Source organism: Ylistrum balloti, unplaced genomic scaffold (genome assembly GCF_031769215.1).
Source record: "Ylistrum balloti isolate Yb309-2 unplaced genomic scaffold, AGI_CSIRO_Ybal_v1 Utg370508, whole genome shotgun sequence".
NCBI lineage: Eukaryota > Metazoa > Mollusca > Bivalvia > Pectinida > Pectinidae > Ylistrum > Ylistrum balloti.
The window spans coordinates 1,357,495-1,378,071 of record NW_026782328.1 but is presented as its reverse complement, the minus strand read 5'-3'; the positions used below and the strand labels follow the sequence as shown (position 1 = coordinate 1,378,071).

The window sequence follows — 20,577 nt, the reverse complement described above, 5'->3', positions numbered from 1 at the left end:
GGTTGTGATGGTGGTACTGTGGTATGTGATTTCGTACTAGACATAGACGTTTGCAACATTGGCGATGTAGCCTGCATGGTATCAATAGCCATGTGTGACGATAGCGATGTGGCTTTCGGTACAGAAGTAGTCATGTGTGTCGACGGCGACATGGCCTGTGATGTAAAAGTAGTCGTTTGTGATGTTGGCGATGTTGACCGTGATGTAGAAGTAGTCGTTTGTGATGTTGGCGATGTTGACTGTGATGTAGAAGTAGTCGTTTGTGATGTTGGCGATGTTGACTGTGATGTAGAAGTAGTCGTTTGTGATGTTGGCGATGTGGCGTTTGATGAAGTAGTCGTTTGTGTTATTGGTGATGTTGACTGTGATGTAGAAGTAGTCGTTTGTGATGTTGGCGATGTTGACTGTGATGTAGAAGTAGTAGTTTGTGATGTTGGTGATGTGAGGTGTGATGTAGAACTAGTCGTTTGTGATGTTGGAGGTGTTGCCTGTAATGTAGAAGTAGTCGTTTGTGTTTTTGTTGTTTTTGATTTCGTACTAGACATAGTCGTTTGCAACGTTGGCGATGTGGCCTGCATGGCATTAATAGCCATGTGTGACGATAGCGATGTGGCTTTCGTAATAGAAGTAGTTATGCCTGACGACGGCGTTGGGGCCTGGGATGTAGAGGCAGTCATGTGTGACATCGTCGTTTTGAAACGCGGGGAAGACATCGTAGTTGGTGATGTTGGCTTTGTAGTCTGTAATGTCGACGTGGTCAAGTGTGACGTTGCCGTTGTGGCCTGTGATGCAGACGTAGCTGTTTGTGACAGCGGCGCTGTGACCTGCGTTATCGAAATCGTCATGTGTGGAGTAGGCTTTGTGGACTGTAGAGTAGAAGTCATCGTTTGTAACTTGAACGATGTGAATTTTGGGGGAGCGGTAGTCATATGTGACGTTAACAATTCTGCCTCTGTGGTGGAAGAAGTCGTGTGTGACATACTCGTTATAAACTTTGGAGTAGACGTTACGTGTAATGTTTGTGTTTTGGACATGGATGTGGGTGTTGCCGCTCCTTTCAGAGGTGTAGTTGCCGCAGTTGTAGCTGTAGAAGAAATGGTCGTTTCTATTTGCTTTGTTTTCTCATCTTTTGGATGTGAAGTCGATAGAGTTCCCGGTGTTATAGACATATTAGTACCAGGTGAATGTGTTTTGGACATCGTTGGCGATTCAAGTGACGTAGATTTGATATCTGAATTTGCATAAAGCATAGCTTTATCAGTTTAATGTCATAATATATGAAAATAAACTCGTTTACAGGTTTGTATAGCAAAGGTCATCGAATAAGGTCTAGCTACTATTAGTCTCAAATGATTTTAAATCGATTTGAAAGGCTTGTTTTTACTTTAGAATTAATTTATCGGTTAATAAAACATACGCGAGAGTTAGAGGTGTGACAGTTATGGTAGATTGATCAGAGTGACCTGTCGCATTCATCTTTCATTGACGTCATAACAGACGAGTCTATATTTATATAGGGAACTCAGGTTGAAAAATTATTCGAATGACATGTCACGTATGTTGCGCGGACTATGCCATGAACATTATTGCTCTACTTATTTATTCTAGTAAAAGGGCATCCTATCAGGTCACTTATAGAAACGTAAGGATTGGAGGATAAAATTTCATGATCATTTTGTTTGCATTTGGGAATGTGATATATTACTTGTTGTTTTAATCAAGATTTATATGTATGGGTGTCCTTGATGTTGCAGAAGACTTTTACCCTTTTGGAACACCTGGACTAATGCTGCATTTTCATATTTTGATCTTGTTTGCAAAATTGATTTAGTAGAAATTTTGTTTAGTTTTGTTCCAACAAATTTATATGGAGATTATACACAAGTTAATATTACCTTGTTTCGGTTAAGTATAATGTGATAATGCATTAGTCAACATCCAAATGATAACTGGAAACAATGTTATTACTTAATTTGGAGTTGAAAAGGTCAAAGTCTTTGTGAATATAACATTATTATGTGCACATACCTATAGACATATGTAGTATTTAAATAAGTCGACTTAACACATAAGAACATCATAAGTAGTGTGTGAATTAGTCACGTTTGATTAACAAAATATACAGGGAAAAGGTACTGTTGTTATTTTCATTACTGAAAAAAACCACATACTGGTTTATTCTTACCTGATGACGATGATTTAGAAGTATACAATATTGGAGAGTTTGTTGTTGTCATGGGCGTGGTAACCTTCGATGTAGGTGTGGCCGTTGGTATGGGCGTGGTAACCTTCGATATAGGTGTGGCTGTTGGTATGGATGTGAAAACCTTTGATGTAGGCGTGGCTGCTGCTTTAGTTGATATTGCGATTATCAATTAATGACAAATTAAAAACATTAATTTGAATTCAATTGAAGCCAATTTTATAACTGTGATAACAGTGGATTATCGAACGTATAACGTTTAATGAAAATAATTTATGACGTGTATAAAGTTATAATACCTATTTGTTGAAATTTATGATAAAGATTTCAAATTTAGTAAAATATATAGTTTGAAATTTATTGAACATTTAGGAATCGTTTTCATAGTACACAGAACAGATAGCCATTTGAAAGAAACGTTTGAATAGTCAATCTAGCGTAGATAATCATAGTCTATGAATTAATAGAAAAGTTCTACTCACCAGATGAGATTGATAGTGTAGTGAATGTGGATCCTCCAATTGGAGTAACAGGAACCATATTGGTATCAATTGCTTCAGAAGTTGACGTCGGTGACTGGATGGTAGATGTTGCTGCTTCAGAAGTTGACGTCGGTGACTGAGCTGTAGATGTTGCTGCCTCAGATGTTGACGTCGGTGACTGAGTTGTAGATGTTGCTGCTTCAGAAGTTGACGTCGCTGACTGAGTGGTAGATGTTGCTGTTTCAGATGTTGACGTCGGTGACTGAGTTGTAGATGTTGCTGCCTCAGAAGTTGACGTCGGTGACTGAGTTGTAGATGTTGCTGCTTCAGAAGTTGACGTCGGTGACTGAGTTGTAGATGTTGCTGCTTCAGAAGTTGACGTCGGTGACTGAGTTGTAGATGTTGCTGCCTCATATGTTGACGTCGCCGTCGAAGACTGGTTGGTAGATGTTGCTGCTTCAGATGTTGACGTCGGTGACTGAGTTGTAGATGTTGCTGCCTCAGATGTTGACGTCGAAGACTGGATGGTAGATGTTGCTGCTTCATAAGCTGACGTCGGTGACTGAGTGGTAGATATTGCTGCCTCAGATGTTGACGTCGGTGACTGAGTGGTAGATGTTGCTGCCTCAGATGTTGACGTCGGTGACTGAGTTGTAGATGTTGCTGCCTCAGATGTTGACGTCGAAGACTGGATGGTAGATGTTGCTGCTTCAGAAGTTGACGTCGGTGACTGAGTGGTAGATGTTGGTGATTCAGAAGTTGATGTCGGTGACTGAGTGGTAGAAGTTACTGCCTCAGAAGTTGACGTTGGTGACTGAGTTGAAGATGTTGCTGCTTCAGATGTTGACGTCGGTGACTGAGTGGTAGATGTTGCTGCCTCAGATGTTGACGTCGGTGACTGAGTGGTAGATGTTGCTGCTACAGAAGTTGACGTCGGTGACTGAGTTGTAGATGTTGCTGCTTCAGATGTTGACGTCGGTGACTGAGTGGTAGATGTTGCTGCCTCAGAAGTTGACGTCGGTGACTGAGTGGTAGATGTTGCTGCTTCAGAAGTTGACGTCGGTGACTGAGTGGTAGATGTTGCTGCTTCAGAAGCTGACGTCGGTGACTGAGTGGTAGATATTGCTGCCTCAGATGTTGACGTCGGTGAATGAGTGGTAGATGTTGCAGCTTCAGAAGTTGACGTCGGTGACTGAGTGGTAGATGTTGCTGCTTCAGAAGTTGACGTCGGTGACTGAGTGGTAGATGTTGCTGCTTCAGAAGTTGACGTCGGTGACTGAGTTGTAGATGTTGCTGCTTCAGAAGTTGACGTCGCTGACTGAGTGGTAGATGTTGCTGTTTCAGATGTTGACGTCGGTGACTGAGTGAGATGTTGATGTCGGTGACTGAGTGGTAGATTTGCTGCCTCAGATGTTGACAGAAGTTGACGTTCAGGTGACTGACTGAGTTGTAGATGTTGCTGCTTCAGATGTTGACGTCGCTGACTGAGTGGTAGATGTTGCTGCCTCAGATGTTGACAGTCGCTGAATGAGTTGTAGATGCCTCAGAGAACTGAGTTGTTCAGAAGTTGATGTTGGTAACTGAATTGTAGATGTTGCTGCTTCAGAAGTTGACGTCAGTGACTGAGTTGTAGATGTTGCTGCTTCAGTGGTAGATGTTGCTGCCTCAGATGTTGACGTCGGTGATTGAATGGTAGATGTTGCTGCCTCAGATGTTGACGTTGGTGACAGAGTGGTAGATGTTGCTGCCTCAGATGTTGACGTCGGTGATTGAATGGTAGATGTTGCTGCCTCAGATGTTGACGTCGAAGACTGGATGGTAGATGTTGCTGCTTCAGAAGTTGACGTCGGTGACTGAGTGGTAGATGTTGCTGCCTCAGATGTTGACGTCGGTGACTGAGTTGTAGATGTTGCTGCTTCAGAAGTTGACGTCGGTGACTGAGTGGTAGATGTTGCTGCCTCAGAAGTTGACGTCGGTGACTGAGTTGTAGATGTTGCTGCTTCAGAAGTTGACGTCGGTGACTGAGTTGTAGATGTTGCTGTCTCAAAAGTTGACGTCGGTGAATGAGTTGTAGATGTTGCTGCCTCAGATGTTGACGTCGGTGACTGAGTTGTAGATGTTGTTGTCTTAGACGTTGACGTTGGTGACAGAGTTGTAGATGTTGCTGCTTCAGAAGTTGTCGTCGGTGACTGAATTGTAGATGTTGCTGCCTCGAAATTTGACGTCGGTGACAGAGTTGTAGATGTTGCTGCCTCAGATGTTGACGACGCTGATTTTGTTGTAGATGTTGTTGCCTCAGAACTTGTCGTCGGTGACTGAATTGTAGATGTTGCTGCCTCGAAATTTGACGTCGGTGACTGAGTTGTAGATGTTGCTGCCTCAGAAGTTGACGTCGGTGACTGAGTGGTAGATGTTGCTGCTTCAGATGTTGACGTCGGTGACTGAGTTGTAGATGTTGCTGCCTCAGAGGTTGATGACAGTGACTGAGTTGTAGATGTTCTGGAAACATAAGTGATAGATGTAGAGACATCGGTGGTCGAAGCAGGTACAACAGTTATAGATGTGGACACATCAGTAGTCGATGTAGTGACATCAGTGGTCGATGTGGAGACATCAGTGGTCGATGTGGTGACATCAACGGTAGATGTGGTGAAGTCAGTGGTCGATGTGGATACATCACTGCTCGATGTGGTGACATCACCGGTAGATTTGGAGACATCAGTTGTAGATGTGGATACATCAGTGGTCGATGTGGAGACATCAGTTGTAGATGTGGATATATCAGTGGTAGATGTGGTGACATCACCGGTCGATGTGGATATATTAGTGGTCGATGTGGAGACATCAGTGGTAGATGTGGAAACATCAGTGGTCGATGTGGTGATATCAGCGGTAGATTTGGACACATCAGTGGTAGATGGGGATACATCAGTGGTAGATGTGGTGACATAACCGGTCGATGTGGATATATTAGTGGTCGATGTGGAGACATCTGTGGTAGATGTTGGCACATCAGTGGTCGATGTAGAGACATCAGTGGTTAATGTGGAGACATCTTTGGTAGATGTGGTGACAGGGGCTTTCGATGTGGATAAATCAGTGGTAATTCTAATTACATCAACGGTAGATGTGGATACATCAGTGGTCGATGTGGAGACATCAGTGGTAGATGTGGATACATCAGTGGTCGATGTGGAGACATCAGTGGTAGATGTGGATACATCAGTGGTCGATGTGGAGACATCAGTGGTAGATGTGGTGACATCAACGGTCGATGTGGATAGATCAGTGGTCGATGTGGAGACATCTGTGGTAGATGTGGTGACATCGTCGGTCGATGTGGATATATTAGTGGTCGATGTGGAGACATCTTTGGTAGATGTGGTGACAGGGGCTTTTGATGTCGATAAATCAGTGGTAATTCTAGTGACATCAACGGTAGATGTGGAGACATCAGTGGTCGATGTGGTGACATCAGTGGTCGATGTGGTGACAACAGCGGTAGATTTGGAGATATCTGAGGTCGATGTTGAGATATCAGTCATCGGTGTGGAGATATCAGTGGTCGATGTGGAGACATCTGTGATGGATGTGGTGACAGGGGCTTTCGATATGGATAAATCAGTGGTAATTCTAGTGACATCAACGGTAGATGTGGAGACATCAGTGGTCGATGTGGTGACATCATCGGTAGATTTAGAGATATCTGAGGTCGATGTTGAGATATCAGTCATCGGTGTGGAGATATCAGTGGTCGATGCGGTGATATCGTTGGATGATATGGAGCCAGCAGGGGTCGATGTGGAGACATCTGTGGTAGATGTGGTGACATCATCGGTCGAAGTGGAGACATATGTAGTGGATGTGGTGACATCACCGGTCGATGTGATGTTATCAGCGGTCGATGTGGTGACATAAGGGGTTGATGTAAAGACATTTGTTGTCGATTCGGAAATATCTGTGGTCGGTATGGCGACATCACTGGTCGATGTTGAGACATTTGTGAGTGATGTTGAGAAATTTGTGTTAGAGACATCAGTGATGGATGTAGGGACGTCAGACTTAGATGTTGAGACATTAGTCGTGGAAGTTGGTACATCAATGGTATTGGCAGAAGTTACTGCAGTTGCGTATGTCGAAGCAGTTGTATAGGTAGAATCAGGGGCAGATAATGTAGCGCTTGCGGTTGTTAAAACTTCAGAGGTAGATATAGCTCCAGTAGCAGACAGAAATACTGCAGCTTCAGGCCTGTTATCTAATGTTGACATCTCACCTTGAGTCAGTGGCATCATGTTTTTCATTGGATGTGCAGCCGCTGTCATGGAAGAAGTTTTGGCATCAATGGTTGGCGAAAATAGCAAGCCGCCCATCGAATGTGCAGTGGTGGTAGTTGGAGACATCATGCTAAACATGGAATGTGTAGATCCCACTGTATTAGAGGTTGTGTCATGCATTTTAGAAATTGTGGAGTAGGTTGAAAAATTAGCAGAATCTAATGTGATGTCTTCATTTGTAGATGATGAATCAGATGTTAAAGATGAAGAGACATCGGTTGAAGAATCTTCATTGCTAGTCGAAGTAACGGTGATGGTAGATAATGAAGCGTCATCGGTAAACGTGACTTCATTTGTAGATAATGAAGTTTCATTGATAGATGAGGATGACGTACCTTCATTGGTGAATGATGAAGGTTCAGTTGTCGGTAATGAAGTGTCTTTGGTGAGTAATGAAGAACCGGTAGCAGCTAATGGCTCTTCATTGGTAGCAGGCATATCTTCAGTAGAGGTTGTAGATTCAATGGAATGTGTTTGTGGACCGATGTTAGGTGATGTAGCATCTGCTGTTGATGTAGTAGCGGGAGTTGGAGGCAGCATGCCTCCCATGGATTGTGTTGTTGGACCATACGTTGTTTCGTCTGTTGTTGATGTTGCGATAGGTTGAGGTATCATTCTATCCATTGAATGTGTAGTTGGTCCTATGTCAGATTTTGTGGTATCAGTTGTTGATGTCGTTGCGAGATTCTGTGGCATCATTCCACCCATAGAATGTGTTGCAGAACCATGCGTTGTTTCGCCTGTCGTTGATGTAGCGTGAGTTTGAGGTATCATGCCACCCATTGAATGTGTTGTTGGACCTATGTCAGACTTTGTGGCATCAATTTGTGATGTGGTTGCGAGATTCTGCTGCATTATTCCACCCATGGAATGTGTTGCAGAACCACGCATTGTTTCGTCTGTCGTTGATGAAGCGAGAGTTTGAGGCATCATGCCACCCATTGAATATGTTGTTGGACCGGTGTCATGCCTTTTGGCATCCGTTGTTGGTGTTGATGCGAGCTTCTGAGGCATCATTCCACCCATAGAATGTGTTGCAGAACCACGCGTTGTTTCGCCTGTCGTTGATGTAGCGAGATTTTGAGGCATTATGCCACCCATTGAATGTGTTGTTGGACCATGTGTTGTTTCGTCTGTCGTTAATGTAGCGAGAGTTTGAGGCATCATGCCACCCATGGAATGTGTTGGAGAACCATGCGTTGTTTCGTCTGTGGTTAATGTAGCGAGAGTTTGAGGCATCATGCCACCCATGGAATGTGTTGGAGAACCATGCGTTGTTTCGTCTGTGGTTAATGTAGCGAGAGTTTGAGGCATCATGCCACTCATTGAATGTGTTGTTCGACCGGTGACATGCCTTTCGGCATCCGTTGTTGGTGTCGATGCGAGATTCTGAGGCATCATTCCACCCATTGAATGTGTTGTTGAACCGATGTCAAGTGTTGTAGCGTCAGCTGTTGATGTCGCGATAGATTTAGGCACCATGCCACCCAATGAATGCATAGTTGGACCGAAATCAGGTGTTGTGGTATCAATTGATGATGTCACTGCGAGATTATGACGTATCGTTTGAGAGTTCATGCCATCTACTGAATGTGTTGTTGGACCGAGGTCAGGCGTTGTGGGATGAGTTGATGATGTCGTCGCGAGAGTTTGAGTCATCATACCACCTATGGAACGTGTAGTTGGACCGATGTCAGGTCTTGTGGGATGAGTTGATGATGTCGTCGCGAGAGTTTGAGTCATCATACCACCTATGGAATGCGTTGTTGGACCAATGTCAGGTTTTGTGGTATCAGTTTTTGATGTCGTTGCGAGACTTTGCGGCATCATTCCACCCATAGGATGTGTTGCAGAACCATGCGTTGTTTCGTCTGTCGTTGATGTAGCGAGAGTTTGAGGCATCATGCCACCCATTGAATGTGTTGTTGGACCGGTGTCGAGTTTTGTGGTATCAGTTTTTGATGTCGTTGCGAGATTCTGGGGCATCATTCCACCCATAGGATGTGTTGCAGAACCATGCGTTGTTTCGTCTGTTGTTGATGTAGCGAGAGTTTGAGGCATCATGCCACCCATTGAATGTGTTGTTGGACCGGTGTCAGGTTTTGTGGTATCAGTCTTTGATGTTGTTGCGAGACTCTGCGGCATCATTTCACCCATAGGATGAGTTGCAGAACCATGCGTTGTTTCGTCTGTCGTTGATGTAGCGAGAGTTTGAGGCATCATGCCACCCATTGAATGTGTTGTTGGACCGGTGTCGAGTTTTGTGGTATCAGTTTTTGATGTCGTTGCGAGATTCTGGGGCATCATTTCACCCATAGGATGTGTTGCAGAACCATGCGTTGTTTCGTCTGTCGTTGATGTAGCGAGAGTTTGAGGCATCATGCCACCTATTGAATGTGTTGTTGGACCAATGGCAGGTATTGTGGTATCAGTTTTTGATGTTGTTGCGAGACTCTGCGGCATCATTTCACCCATAGGATGTGTTGCAGAACCATGCGTTGTTTCGTCTGTCGTTGATGTAGCGAGAGTTTGAGGCATCATGCCACCCATTGAATGTGTTGTTGGACCAATGGCAGGTATTGTGGTATCAGTTTTTGATGTTGTTGCGAGACTCTGCGGCATCATTTCACCCATAGGATGTGTTGCAGAACCATGCGTTGTTTCGTCTGTCGTTGATGTAGCGAGAGTTTGAGGCTTCATGCCACCCATTGAATGTGTTGTTGGACCGGTGTCGGGTTTTGTGGTATCAGTCTTTGATGTTGTTGCGAGACTCTGCGGCATCATTTCACCCATAGGATGTGTTGCAGAACCATGCGTTGTTTCGTCTGTCGTTGATGTAGCGAGAGTTTGAGGCATCATGCCACCCATTGAATGTGTTGTTGGACCAATGGCAGGTATTGTGGTATCAGTTTTTGATGTTGTTGCGAGACTCTGCGGCATCATTTCACCCATAGGATGTGTTGCAGAACCATGCGTTGTTTCGTCTGTCGTTGATGTAGCGAGAGTTTGAGGCATCATGCCACCCATTGAATGTGTTGTTGGACCGGTGTCGAGTTTTGTGGTATCAGTTTTTGATGTCGTTGCGAGATTCTGGGGCATCATTCCACCCATAGGATGTGTTGCAGAACCATGCGTTGTTTCGTCTGTTGTTGATGTAGCGAGAGTTTGAGGCATCATGCCACCCATTGAATGTGTTGTTGGACCGGTGTCGGGTTTTGTGGTATCAGTCTTTGATGTTGTTGCGAGACTCTGCGGCATCATTTCACCCATAGGATGTGTTGCAGAACCATGCGTTGTTTCGTCTGTCGTTGATGTAGCGAGAGTTTGAGGCATCATGCCACCCATTGAATGTGTTGTTGGACCGGTGTCGAGTTTTGTGGTATCAGTTTTTGATGTCGTTGCGAGATTCTGGGGCATCATTTCACCCATAGGATGTGTTGCAGAACCATGCGTTGTTTCGTCTGTCGTTGATGTAGCGAGAGTTTGAGGCATCATGCCACCTATTGAATGTGTTGTTGGACCAATGGCAGGTATTGTGGTATCAGTTTTTGATGTTGTTGCGAGACTCTGCGGCATCATTTCACCCATAGGATGTGTTGCAGAACCATGCGTTGTTTCGTCTGTCGTTGATGTAGCGAGAGTTTGAGGCATCATGCCACCCATTGAATGTGTTGTTGGACCAATGGCAGGTATTGTGGTATCAGTTTTTGATGTTGTTGCGAGACTCTGCGGCATCATTTCACCCATAGGATGTGTTGCAGAACCATGCGTTGTTTCGTCTGTCGTTGATGTAGCGAGAGTTTGAGGCATCATGCCACCCATTGAATGTGTTGTTGGACCATGCGTTGTTTCATCTGTCGTTAATGTAGCGAGTGTTTGAGGCATCATTTCACCCATAGGATGTGTTGCAGAACCATGCGTTGTTTCGTCTGTCGTTGATGTAGCGAGAGTTTGAGGCATCATGCCACCCATTGAATGTATTGTTAGACCAATGTCAGGTTTTGTGGTATCAGTTTTTGATGTCGTTGCGAGATTCTGGGGCATCATTTCACCCATAGGATGTGTTGCAGAACCATGCGTTGTTTCGTCTGTCGTTGATGTAGCGAGAGTTTGAGGCATCATGCCACCTATTGAATGTGTTGTTGGACCAATGGCAGGTATTGTGGTATCAGTTTTTGATGTTGTTGCGAGACTCTGCGGCATCATTTCACCCATAGGATGTGTTGCAGAACCATGCGTTGTTTCGTCTGTCGTTGATGTAGCGAGAGTTTGAGGCATCATGCCACCCATTGAATGTGTTGTTGGACCAATGGCAGGTATTGTGGTATCAGTTTTTGATGTTGTTGCGAGACTCTGCGGCATCATTTCACCCATAGGATGTGTTGCAGAACCATGCGTTGTTTCGTCTGTCGTTGATGTAGCGAGAGTTTGAGGCATCATGCCACCCATTGAATGTGTTGTTGGACCATGCGTTGTTTCATCTGTCGTTAATGTAGCGAGTGTTTGAGGCATCATGCCACCCATAGAATGTGTCGTAGAACCATGCGTTGTTTCGTCTGTCGTTGATGAAGCGAGAGTTTGAGGCATCATGCCACCCATGGAATGTGTTGCAGAACCATGCGTTGTTTCGTCTGTGGTTAATGTAGCAAGAGTTTGAGGCATCATGCCACCCATTGAATGTGTTGTTCGACCGATGCCATGCGTTGAGGCATCTGTTGTTGATGTCGATGCGATATTCTGTGGCATCATTCCATCCATAAGATGTGTTGCAGAACCACGCGTTGTTTCGTCTGTCGTTGATGTAGCGAGAGTTAGAAGCATTATGCCACCCATGGAATGTGTTGCAGAACCATGCGTTATTTCGTCTGTCGTTGATGTAGCAAGAGTTTGAGGCATCATGCCACCCATTGAATGTATTGTTAGACCAATGTCAGGTTTTGTGGTATCAGTTTTTGATGTTGTTGCGAGATTCTGGGGCATCATTCCACCCATTGGATGTGTTGCAGAACCATGCGTTGTTTTGTCTGTCGTTGATGTAACGAGAGTTTGAGGCATCATGCCACCCATTGAATGTGTTGTTGGACCGGTGTCGGGTTTTGTGGTATCAGTTTTTGATGTTGTTGCGAGATTCTGGGGCATCATTCCACCCATAGGATGTGTTGCAGAACCATGCGTTGTTTCGTCTGTCGTTGATGTAGCGAGAGTTTGAGGCATCATGCCACCCATTAAATGCGTTGTTGGACCAATGTCAGGTTTTGTGGTATCAGTTTTTGATGTTGTTGCGAGACTCTGCGGCATCATTTCACCCATAGGATGTGTTGCAGAACCATGCGTTGTTTCGTCTGTCGTTGATGTAGCGAGAGTTTGAGGCATCATGCCACCCATTGAATGTGTTGTTGGACCGGTGTCGGGTTTTGTGGTATCAGTCTTTGATGTTGTTGCGAGACTCTGCGGCATCATTTCACCCATAGGATGTGTTGCAGAACCATGCGTTGTTTCGTCTGTCGTTGATGTAGCGAGAGTTTGAGGCATCATGCCACCTATTGAATGTGTTGTTGGACCGGTGTCGGGTTTTGTGGTATCAGTCTTTGATGTTGTTGCGAGACTCTGCGGCATCATTTCACCCATAGGATGTGTTGCAGAACCATGCGTTGTTTCGTCTGTCGTTGATGTAGCGAGAGTTTGAGGCATCATGCCACCCATTGAATGTGTTGTTGGACCGGTGTCAGGTTTTGTGGTATCAGTTTTTGATGTCGTTGCGAGATTCTGGTGCATCATTCCACCCATAGGATGTGTTGCAGAACCATGCGTTGTTTCGTCTGTCGTTGATGTAGCGAGAGTTTGAGGCTTCATGTCACCCATGGAATGCGTAGTTGGCTTCGCTCGAACAATGAGGAAGGTACACGGAAACAAAAGAAGCAGCCCAAGACTCCTCATGGCGTCAAAGTGATTGGTAACACCTGCAAATCTAAACGGCAAAGAACATTTTTAAAATTAACGGAACCCATGTGTTAATTTACTGGCGAAGCGACATATTTTGGGAGATGGCATTCGGATTCAGCATTGTTTCTTTCTTACTCCACTTGTTCTGTGTCTCATTTCTCATATAAATATATTCTTTTGCCTATGACACTTTTGGGTTTTCGACGTACGTAATTTCGACGGGAAATCTGCAGTTTGGGTGACAATGTTCTGACTGATGTAGACTGATGCCGTAGCGAACTTCTCTGGGGTTTTTTTAATTGTTTGTTCATATAGGTTATAAGACGCGTATAACTTTGATATCTAAAAATAACAAATAATCGCCTTGAGGATAAAAATAAATGAAAATAGTTTTTTTAATTTCATCCTAACTGTTTTTTTCTTCTTCAGTCGTCCACCAGTATAACAATGGGTGTCTACAACGATATGTCGTCTACAGAAAGTTAATGTTTTAGGAAGCCATACATTGATTCCTAGTTTCGTTCAAGAAAAACGGAACTTGAAATCAAACCCCAATTCCGTTTTTAAAAAAATTAATCTAGGGACCAGACCCTAGCTTCACTTTAGAAAAACGGAACTGTGAAGCTGACCTCAGTTCCGTTTAAAAACTGATATACCGCCAACAGTGGACCTTGGATCAAAACACTAGACCTGTTTCAGAAATACGTTATAAGCAACCGCTTGTACTAAATTGGGAACTCCATTTACGTTTTACCTTTAATACACACCATCACCGAAATCAGCGGAAAGCTGATAGGTTTTAAACTAACCTTTGTAGTAACCATGACATCAGTGTTTCACTTTTAGATTTTAAGACCACACACTACTACCTGTATCTAATTATCAACGTAAATGAAATGAAAGCTAGATACTATATACTGTGTAATCATATATTTTTGGACACAAATTTCGCGGTTTTTTAAAATATGCATTTTCGTTGAGACATTACTTTGTAAATAGATCTCCCCTCTAGTCCTTCCATTCGTGACAATTCTTATGTGTTTATCATTTTATAGATATATAAATTCGTGGATTCAACAAAATTAAAACTACCTCGAAATCTAATGATCTTAAAGTATATATGTAAACTCGTGAAGCATATAAGCCAAATACTATCATATACCTTACCAATATTACAGAAAAGACACTAGCCTGTTCATGCTTATCTGCTTTAAAGGTCATGTCGTTCACGTATGTATACTGAGCCTGTACATTGTTTAAGACTGTTAAACAATCCAATCTATAAACTTTTCCATTTTACTGTTAGCTGAACGACTACATCGTTGATAAGGAAATTTGTCATTGGAAAACAATTACAGAAAGAGGAATGACTTAAGAAAACAAATCTTTGAACCGATTCTATACGGAATCTGAAACATTTAAACAAAAGAAGGTATTGTGTTGGAAATGTTTTTATATTATTTTTCATATTTGCAGCAACTAATTATAGCTAATGATTGGAATTCAATTTAGATATGTATTAAGTATTACTAAAAGAAATGAGCTTAGCGTTTGAAATATTGCCTGCCGCACAACTATAATTTGCCTACTTTGATTTAATTGTGAAACAAATGGTCAAATTGATACCATACACTGTCTTGTACACAAGTATATTATTGCACAACCTTTAACTTCATTCGATCAGTAAACAGTACATTTTATAGAAAAATGACATCTCTTCCTTTTGTTTCTGTGGTCCTCTGTGCGTTTTAGTAGCTTTTCTATAGCAGATACATCCCATCTTGCTGAATTAATTTATGAAGTCAGTGTAGTTAGTCTACACTGCAAAAGTGTTCAGTAACAAGTGTAATAGCTGGCAGGCGAACTTAATTGCGATAAGAAGCTATATAGTTTGCCCGCACCTCGTTTTGAGATTGTGACATTACCTGGATTGATCGAGATTAACATGGCTGGTGGCGTTTATAAAGTAAAGGACGCTTACTCTTCCGAAACACTTGGTCATATTACGTCCTTGGAACTCACTTGATTCTCCATGTAGATCTTTATTTAGTTTTTTAGCACGAATTAAGATTTGTTAACTTTCCTGCATCTTCCTTTTTTCCAAAACAGTGAAATTGATTACTGTATGAGCTAGTTTAATAGACGCCATCGTCCTTACAGCCCTATACGATAGTTTAAATCACAGGTGTCGTCAATAGAACACAGCCACCAACAAAATACTGAGGAGGAACAGTAATGCTTACCCAAAGTCGAAAAAAGGTGTTATATGTGAAAAGAGAAAGTTACACTGAGAAAAATTTAAAAGGTACAAGAAAGTTGGAACAGGTTTCTGCACCGGCGAAGAGACAAACCGCCAGTCTTAATCTTAAATATTTAAACTTGAGGCCGCGGTGAAAATGTCTAGAATATAAAATCTTTATATCTTCACAATTGAAAAATAAAGATGGCCATACACTTTCCCATTGTCGTTATTAAGTTCATCTTAGCGTCTTCTAACACATAATTCTACTCTCTTTACCTATACTTCGATAATATTTTTTCCCAGAAAATATTTTCGACAACAACATCCTCTGACCCGCCTTGGTTGTTTGATTATGTTATATATTTTTCTCAGATTTTCTAAACTAGATTTCCTTCTGATCATTTACAAACCGTAAGCCATAGGTATAAAAAGGTCGATGACAGAGTTGGCACTCGCCAGAAGAGATACAACAAAAGATTTAAAAAAACAGCCTAAGTATAAAATGATCTCGGTAACCAGTGCACTGTATGGGCGTGACCATGAATGTATTCGTCTCTCTATCTCACGAATGTCTGTTCCCGATATTTTACGATCCTTTTACTAAATGTCACTCTATAATCAACTAAGGAACAGGGCCAGTTATGTACATTTTACTACACAAGTCCATCACATCCTTACAGATCTCTCCACACAAACTGTGTGACTAGCCTCCTGGCGTTTTATCTATAACAAAAGTCACACGGACCCAAACGTCGGTGGGTCGCTTTAGACTTTTGGACAAATTTGGTTGCTTCATTTACTTGTTTTTTTAAAATCTCTTTTAAAGTTTTTCGTTGACAATATACAATGAAATGGTCAGTTGACGTAGATGTAAGTTCTTTGGCCAAGCGAATTCAGTTTATTGATATTAACAATACTAAAATATTAAGTATGCTAAACAGACATCCGAGTTTACGACAGAACGACAATTAAGTATATGATATAACGTCGTATAATAACGTATAATAACTCTACATTCAATTCATTTGGCATTTCGTATCATGTAAGCATAATAAAAAGGTCAAGAACAGTTTTACACCGCTTTCTATCAAATATACGATTTATGCTCAAGATCACAAAACAAACTTAAAATACTAACGTTTGAACGCTTATGAAAAGTCAGTTTCATTTGGACGTGTTCCAATACCTATATCATAAATATGTAAGCACGTTTTGATATGAAAACAAAGCATACCTTATTTGGTCATTTTACTTGTCATGGGAAATGAAAAAAAATCGCCATGGAACCTTAACGTGAAGATTGAGACGACTGAATATTCCCTGTGAGTTTTATAAGTAAGTTTTCTATCTATATAGATGTATATATTCATGTAGATAGTTTTCAGATTAAACCTTTTTAAGGACAGAGCGTATTTACACCATATTTTGTATATACTTGCCTTGACAACTAATTACAAATATGAACCTCCTTACAGACGATCCAGCTGTTTGGTTTCTCACAGAACATCAATTGTTTGTTCATTCCAGATCAAGTCACTTTGAATAACACAAATTTTATAGATTACTTTTTTTCTCACATTAACTTTGAAATGTATTAATTAACCAACACTTCCGCACGGAACAGTTTGGCGTACCATTCTAAATAACAAAATGTGCTGTGTTCTCGAAAACTTGAAAACTTTTGTTTTCCTCCGCGAAACGAAGTCGTCAACAGAATTATCCATAATCCATTTTTTCAATCCCTGAAATATGTTAATTTGATATTTTTGTTTTCAGAATTGAACGAAACTTGATGATTTGTGTACGACCTCTGAGGCACGCCCGGGAGTCAATATGTATTCAGTAGGAGAAAATATTTATAGCTGCTAAAAATGCTGTTCACTCAACCGTGATGACTGAAACTGGTCAACAGGTTCTAAAACATTTATCATTTACTTCTCTATAGTATAATTTTGTTGCATTATTCACAGTTGCAAATTTATAAAATATGATTTCAACTTTTTATCAATCTATTGATGATATTCTTGCACGAGTTTCATCAAAACCGCTAATATCTTCATAAGTTGCTAGATTAATAATGATGAACATTTATAAATTGATTAAAACTTATGACAGTTTGTACAAGAAAACCAATAGTTAATGGGAAGGCGGAAAACGAGTGAATGACATAGTTCCATGAAATATTTGTTTTCAGCTATTACACAAAGCATTGTTAGCTTGGCATGAAGACGACAAATGTACATATATTTAGTATATTTCGAAAGAAATAAAGATAAAAATAATTATATTTAGATAAGAAAATAACTTTAAATACTTAAACTTTAATAATGAAAAAGTGAAAACATAAGGTCACTACGTTTTATTTTCACGTTTCCAACGTAGTGATAGTTCACTGGCTGGAATGTCCGCATGATAACGCATTGTAATGGTAATACCGGAGATGACACTCCTACGTATAGTTAGTATGGACCATAGAGACAGACAGAGAGGGGATGTATACGACTCCTTAGGATTCTATTGCATCTTATGTACATTCCCTGCTAGATTTTATCACGTTTTTCTTACTGTTCCTGTACATATGGCCATGTTATCTAATCTTCATATCACGAAAACTTTCTCCTGTCATGTAATCATACAAACCATACAACAATGTCATAATATGTTGTAAGGTTTGCTGTTGTGTACCTAAATACTTTCCAACAAATAATAGTTTTGAAATAATGTTTGTATCTAATTGCTAATTTATCAGGCGTCGCACATTTCACTATAACAAGTTTCCTTATTTGACAGGTAACCGTTTATTTTAAATCTTCTTGACAATAACAACTATTTAGGCCATATATGTGATATATTTTGTGTCGGTAATATTACATTTCACCTGGTCCCTATTTGTCCCTGTATTCAGAGTATCGACTGCAGAGATACGATGAAACAATTACGTGAATGGATGCTGTGTATATGAACGATGCTGTGCTTATCCACCTCTCTTCTATCGTACAAAATATCGTTTATACCTCTTTGTCTCGTGTATTTTCTTATTTTTCTCTTTGTACTTTTCATATAAATGATTGTTTCTCCTTATTCAGCACTTATCGGATTTTTCTCGTTATTTTTATGAATTGATATTTGGGCTGCAATGATATGAATATAATATGATCTTAAAGTCTGTGCTGATATCTTAGTAGGCCAAATACAGACAAATGTGAAGTAGTGTGATCCTTTAGATCATTGGGTACCTCTGATTTCCTTAATTATCTAGACGGAGTGCCAGTATCATGCTTTACTTAATCCTTGTAAAATATTATAAGTATTTACAGTATTTAAACTCGTAAATAAGTGTTTGTACCATTAATGTTTTCAGAAGTTCATAAGTTAAATTTTGTGTAATCAATTACCTTTTTATCGATTTCTGGAAAGGAGTGTGTTTCCAATTTTTTAATTTTGCTTGTATGCCAGCAATAATTTGCTAACATCAAATGCAGAACGACCAAAATTTTCTTTCCAGTCAAATGAATTTTCCTGGTATAAAAGCGCGGAAATCTATTACTAGGCGTAGTACCAGGTCACGTGACGTATAATGGCCTGCTTGGAGTAAATGATACTTCAATTCATTGTCAGCATTTAATAAAATGTAAATGTCGAGCTAATCTGGAAAGAAGTACAGTTTAAAAGTTTGTGTGGGAAACTTTGTCTACCTGTGGACATTGAATACGAGCTGATTGACTTACTCTAATGTCCAGGAGGAGTGAATTTTAAATAAGGAGGAGACTTGTACTGGCATTAAAAAGGGATATCTAAATACTATAAGCTTTCAGTCGATATTCGAATTGAAGTTTTGTATTTTTAGAGCAGCGATGGATAGCAATAAACAGACTTTTAATTAGAAACTTGAGGCTCCTTGAAGTAGATAGGGCTACCTCACCGAACAACATACGGGAGACCCGTTACATGCTATTCTGGTATTTGTTTTGCTGAAGGGCACTTCTACGTCACAGACCGGACCGTTTCACAATTTCACGAGAAACACACCACACTACCACGGTTAGGGAGTGTCGAACCACGGTCCTTGTCGGATCTGACCGACGTTACGTGCACCAACGCTCTTACCGGCTAAGGCCCATTGACTTATTAAACCACGCCTTGTACTATTTTACAATACTATCAATTAGTAAATCCTTTATTTATTTTACAGTTTGAAATTTATTTAATTTTAAGGTACCTTTTTTTAACAACCGCACTGAATATGAATGTGCGTAAAGTTATTCGGGAAATTGAGGGTTGATGTCGTGTTTCATGTCGTACCAGATATTTTAGATGGTTAGGTTTTCTGTGTATTAACATACTGAAAGATGTATAATTCATACATAAATGTATCTAGTCACACCCAAGTATTTTATAATGTTGGGCGGAAATTGATATTCGTCCTTTTATCCTCCTTTACATATGAAATAACAGAAAGTTCATAGACTAATGCTAACGTAGAAATCTTACATGACACGTACCATTATGAAACATCAACCTCTCTCTGGTGTTTGTGAATAGTGTTTTAATTTTGGCCGAGATTATATAAAACATCCATTTACATTTTACGATATACCTACTTAATTGTCATTTTCTTATCATCATGAACTGATGATTGTACTTTGCCTTTTATTTATTAATTTTTTTGTTAGTTGTAAATTTATTTGTTGTCAAATTGCTAATAGACACGCTAAGGTTTTATAATTTCCAGGAAATATAAAGGAGTGAGTATTATCGTCCCGGTTCTTTCTAACTTCACACCTAATATTAAAAATTCATTATTGTAATTGTTGAACTATTGTATCCTTTGGTATTCGCGATTCTGTACTTCTGTGTATAGAGATTTTCTTTATAACAGGAAACAAAGAAATGTTGTTAATGAAAAAAACAACAAAAATTGGTCTAACATTGATGATATTGTCCCACGTGGTTTCGTACTTGGTGCTCATTTCTTTCTCATATTCATTAATGACATTATAAACAGATATTAAATTATAATAATGAGTTATTTACAGGAGACACTTCTGTTTATGCTATCATTTGCACCTGTGGAAGAGTGCAGACTTTTTAAATTATGATATTGAAAAGTCCATGAACAATCGATGAAATGGTTGGTCAATTATAATCCAAACGAAACTGAAAATCAAGTTAAATTTTTCCGTTTATTATTCTGCTTTCATTTATATTTTCTTTTTGTTTTCATTTGTCTTTTTGAAAATTGATTTGCACTCAACCCAACTGCATTTCAGTGTCAATAGGTAATCTCGTCACTGTTTATAGACAGAATATCCGGTCTGTACAGACAGAAACTCGCGCATCCGTTTCAGGCCAGTTCCTGTATTTAGTAAGGAC

General features: G+C 40.6%; 1 protein-coding gene across 1 annotated transcript; it reads right to left on the bottom strand.

Moving 5' to 3' along the window:
* Positions 1–2,677: 2,677 nt before the first annotated feature.
* On the bottom strand, positions 2,678–12,956 carry LOC132555616 (mucin-2-like). Its single transcript, XM_060219964.1, is given in 3 exon segments — positions 2,678–4,034; positions 4,036–4,116; positions 4,171–12,956. Coding segments are annotated over 3 exon segments (10,224 nt in total).
* Between the last annotated feature and the right edge of the window lie 7,621 nt (positions 12,957–20,577).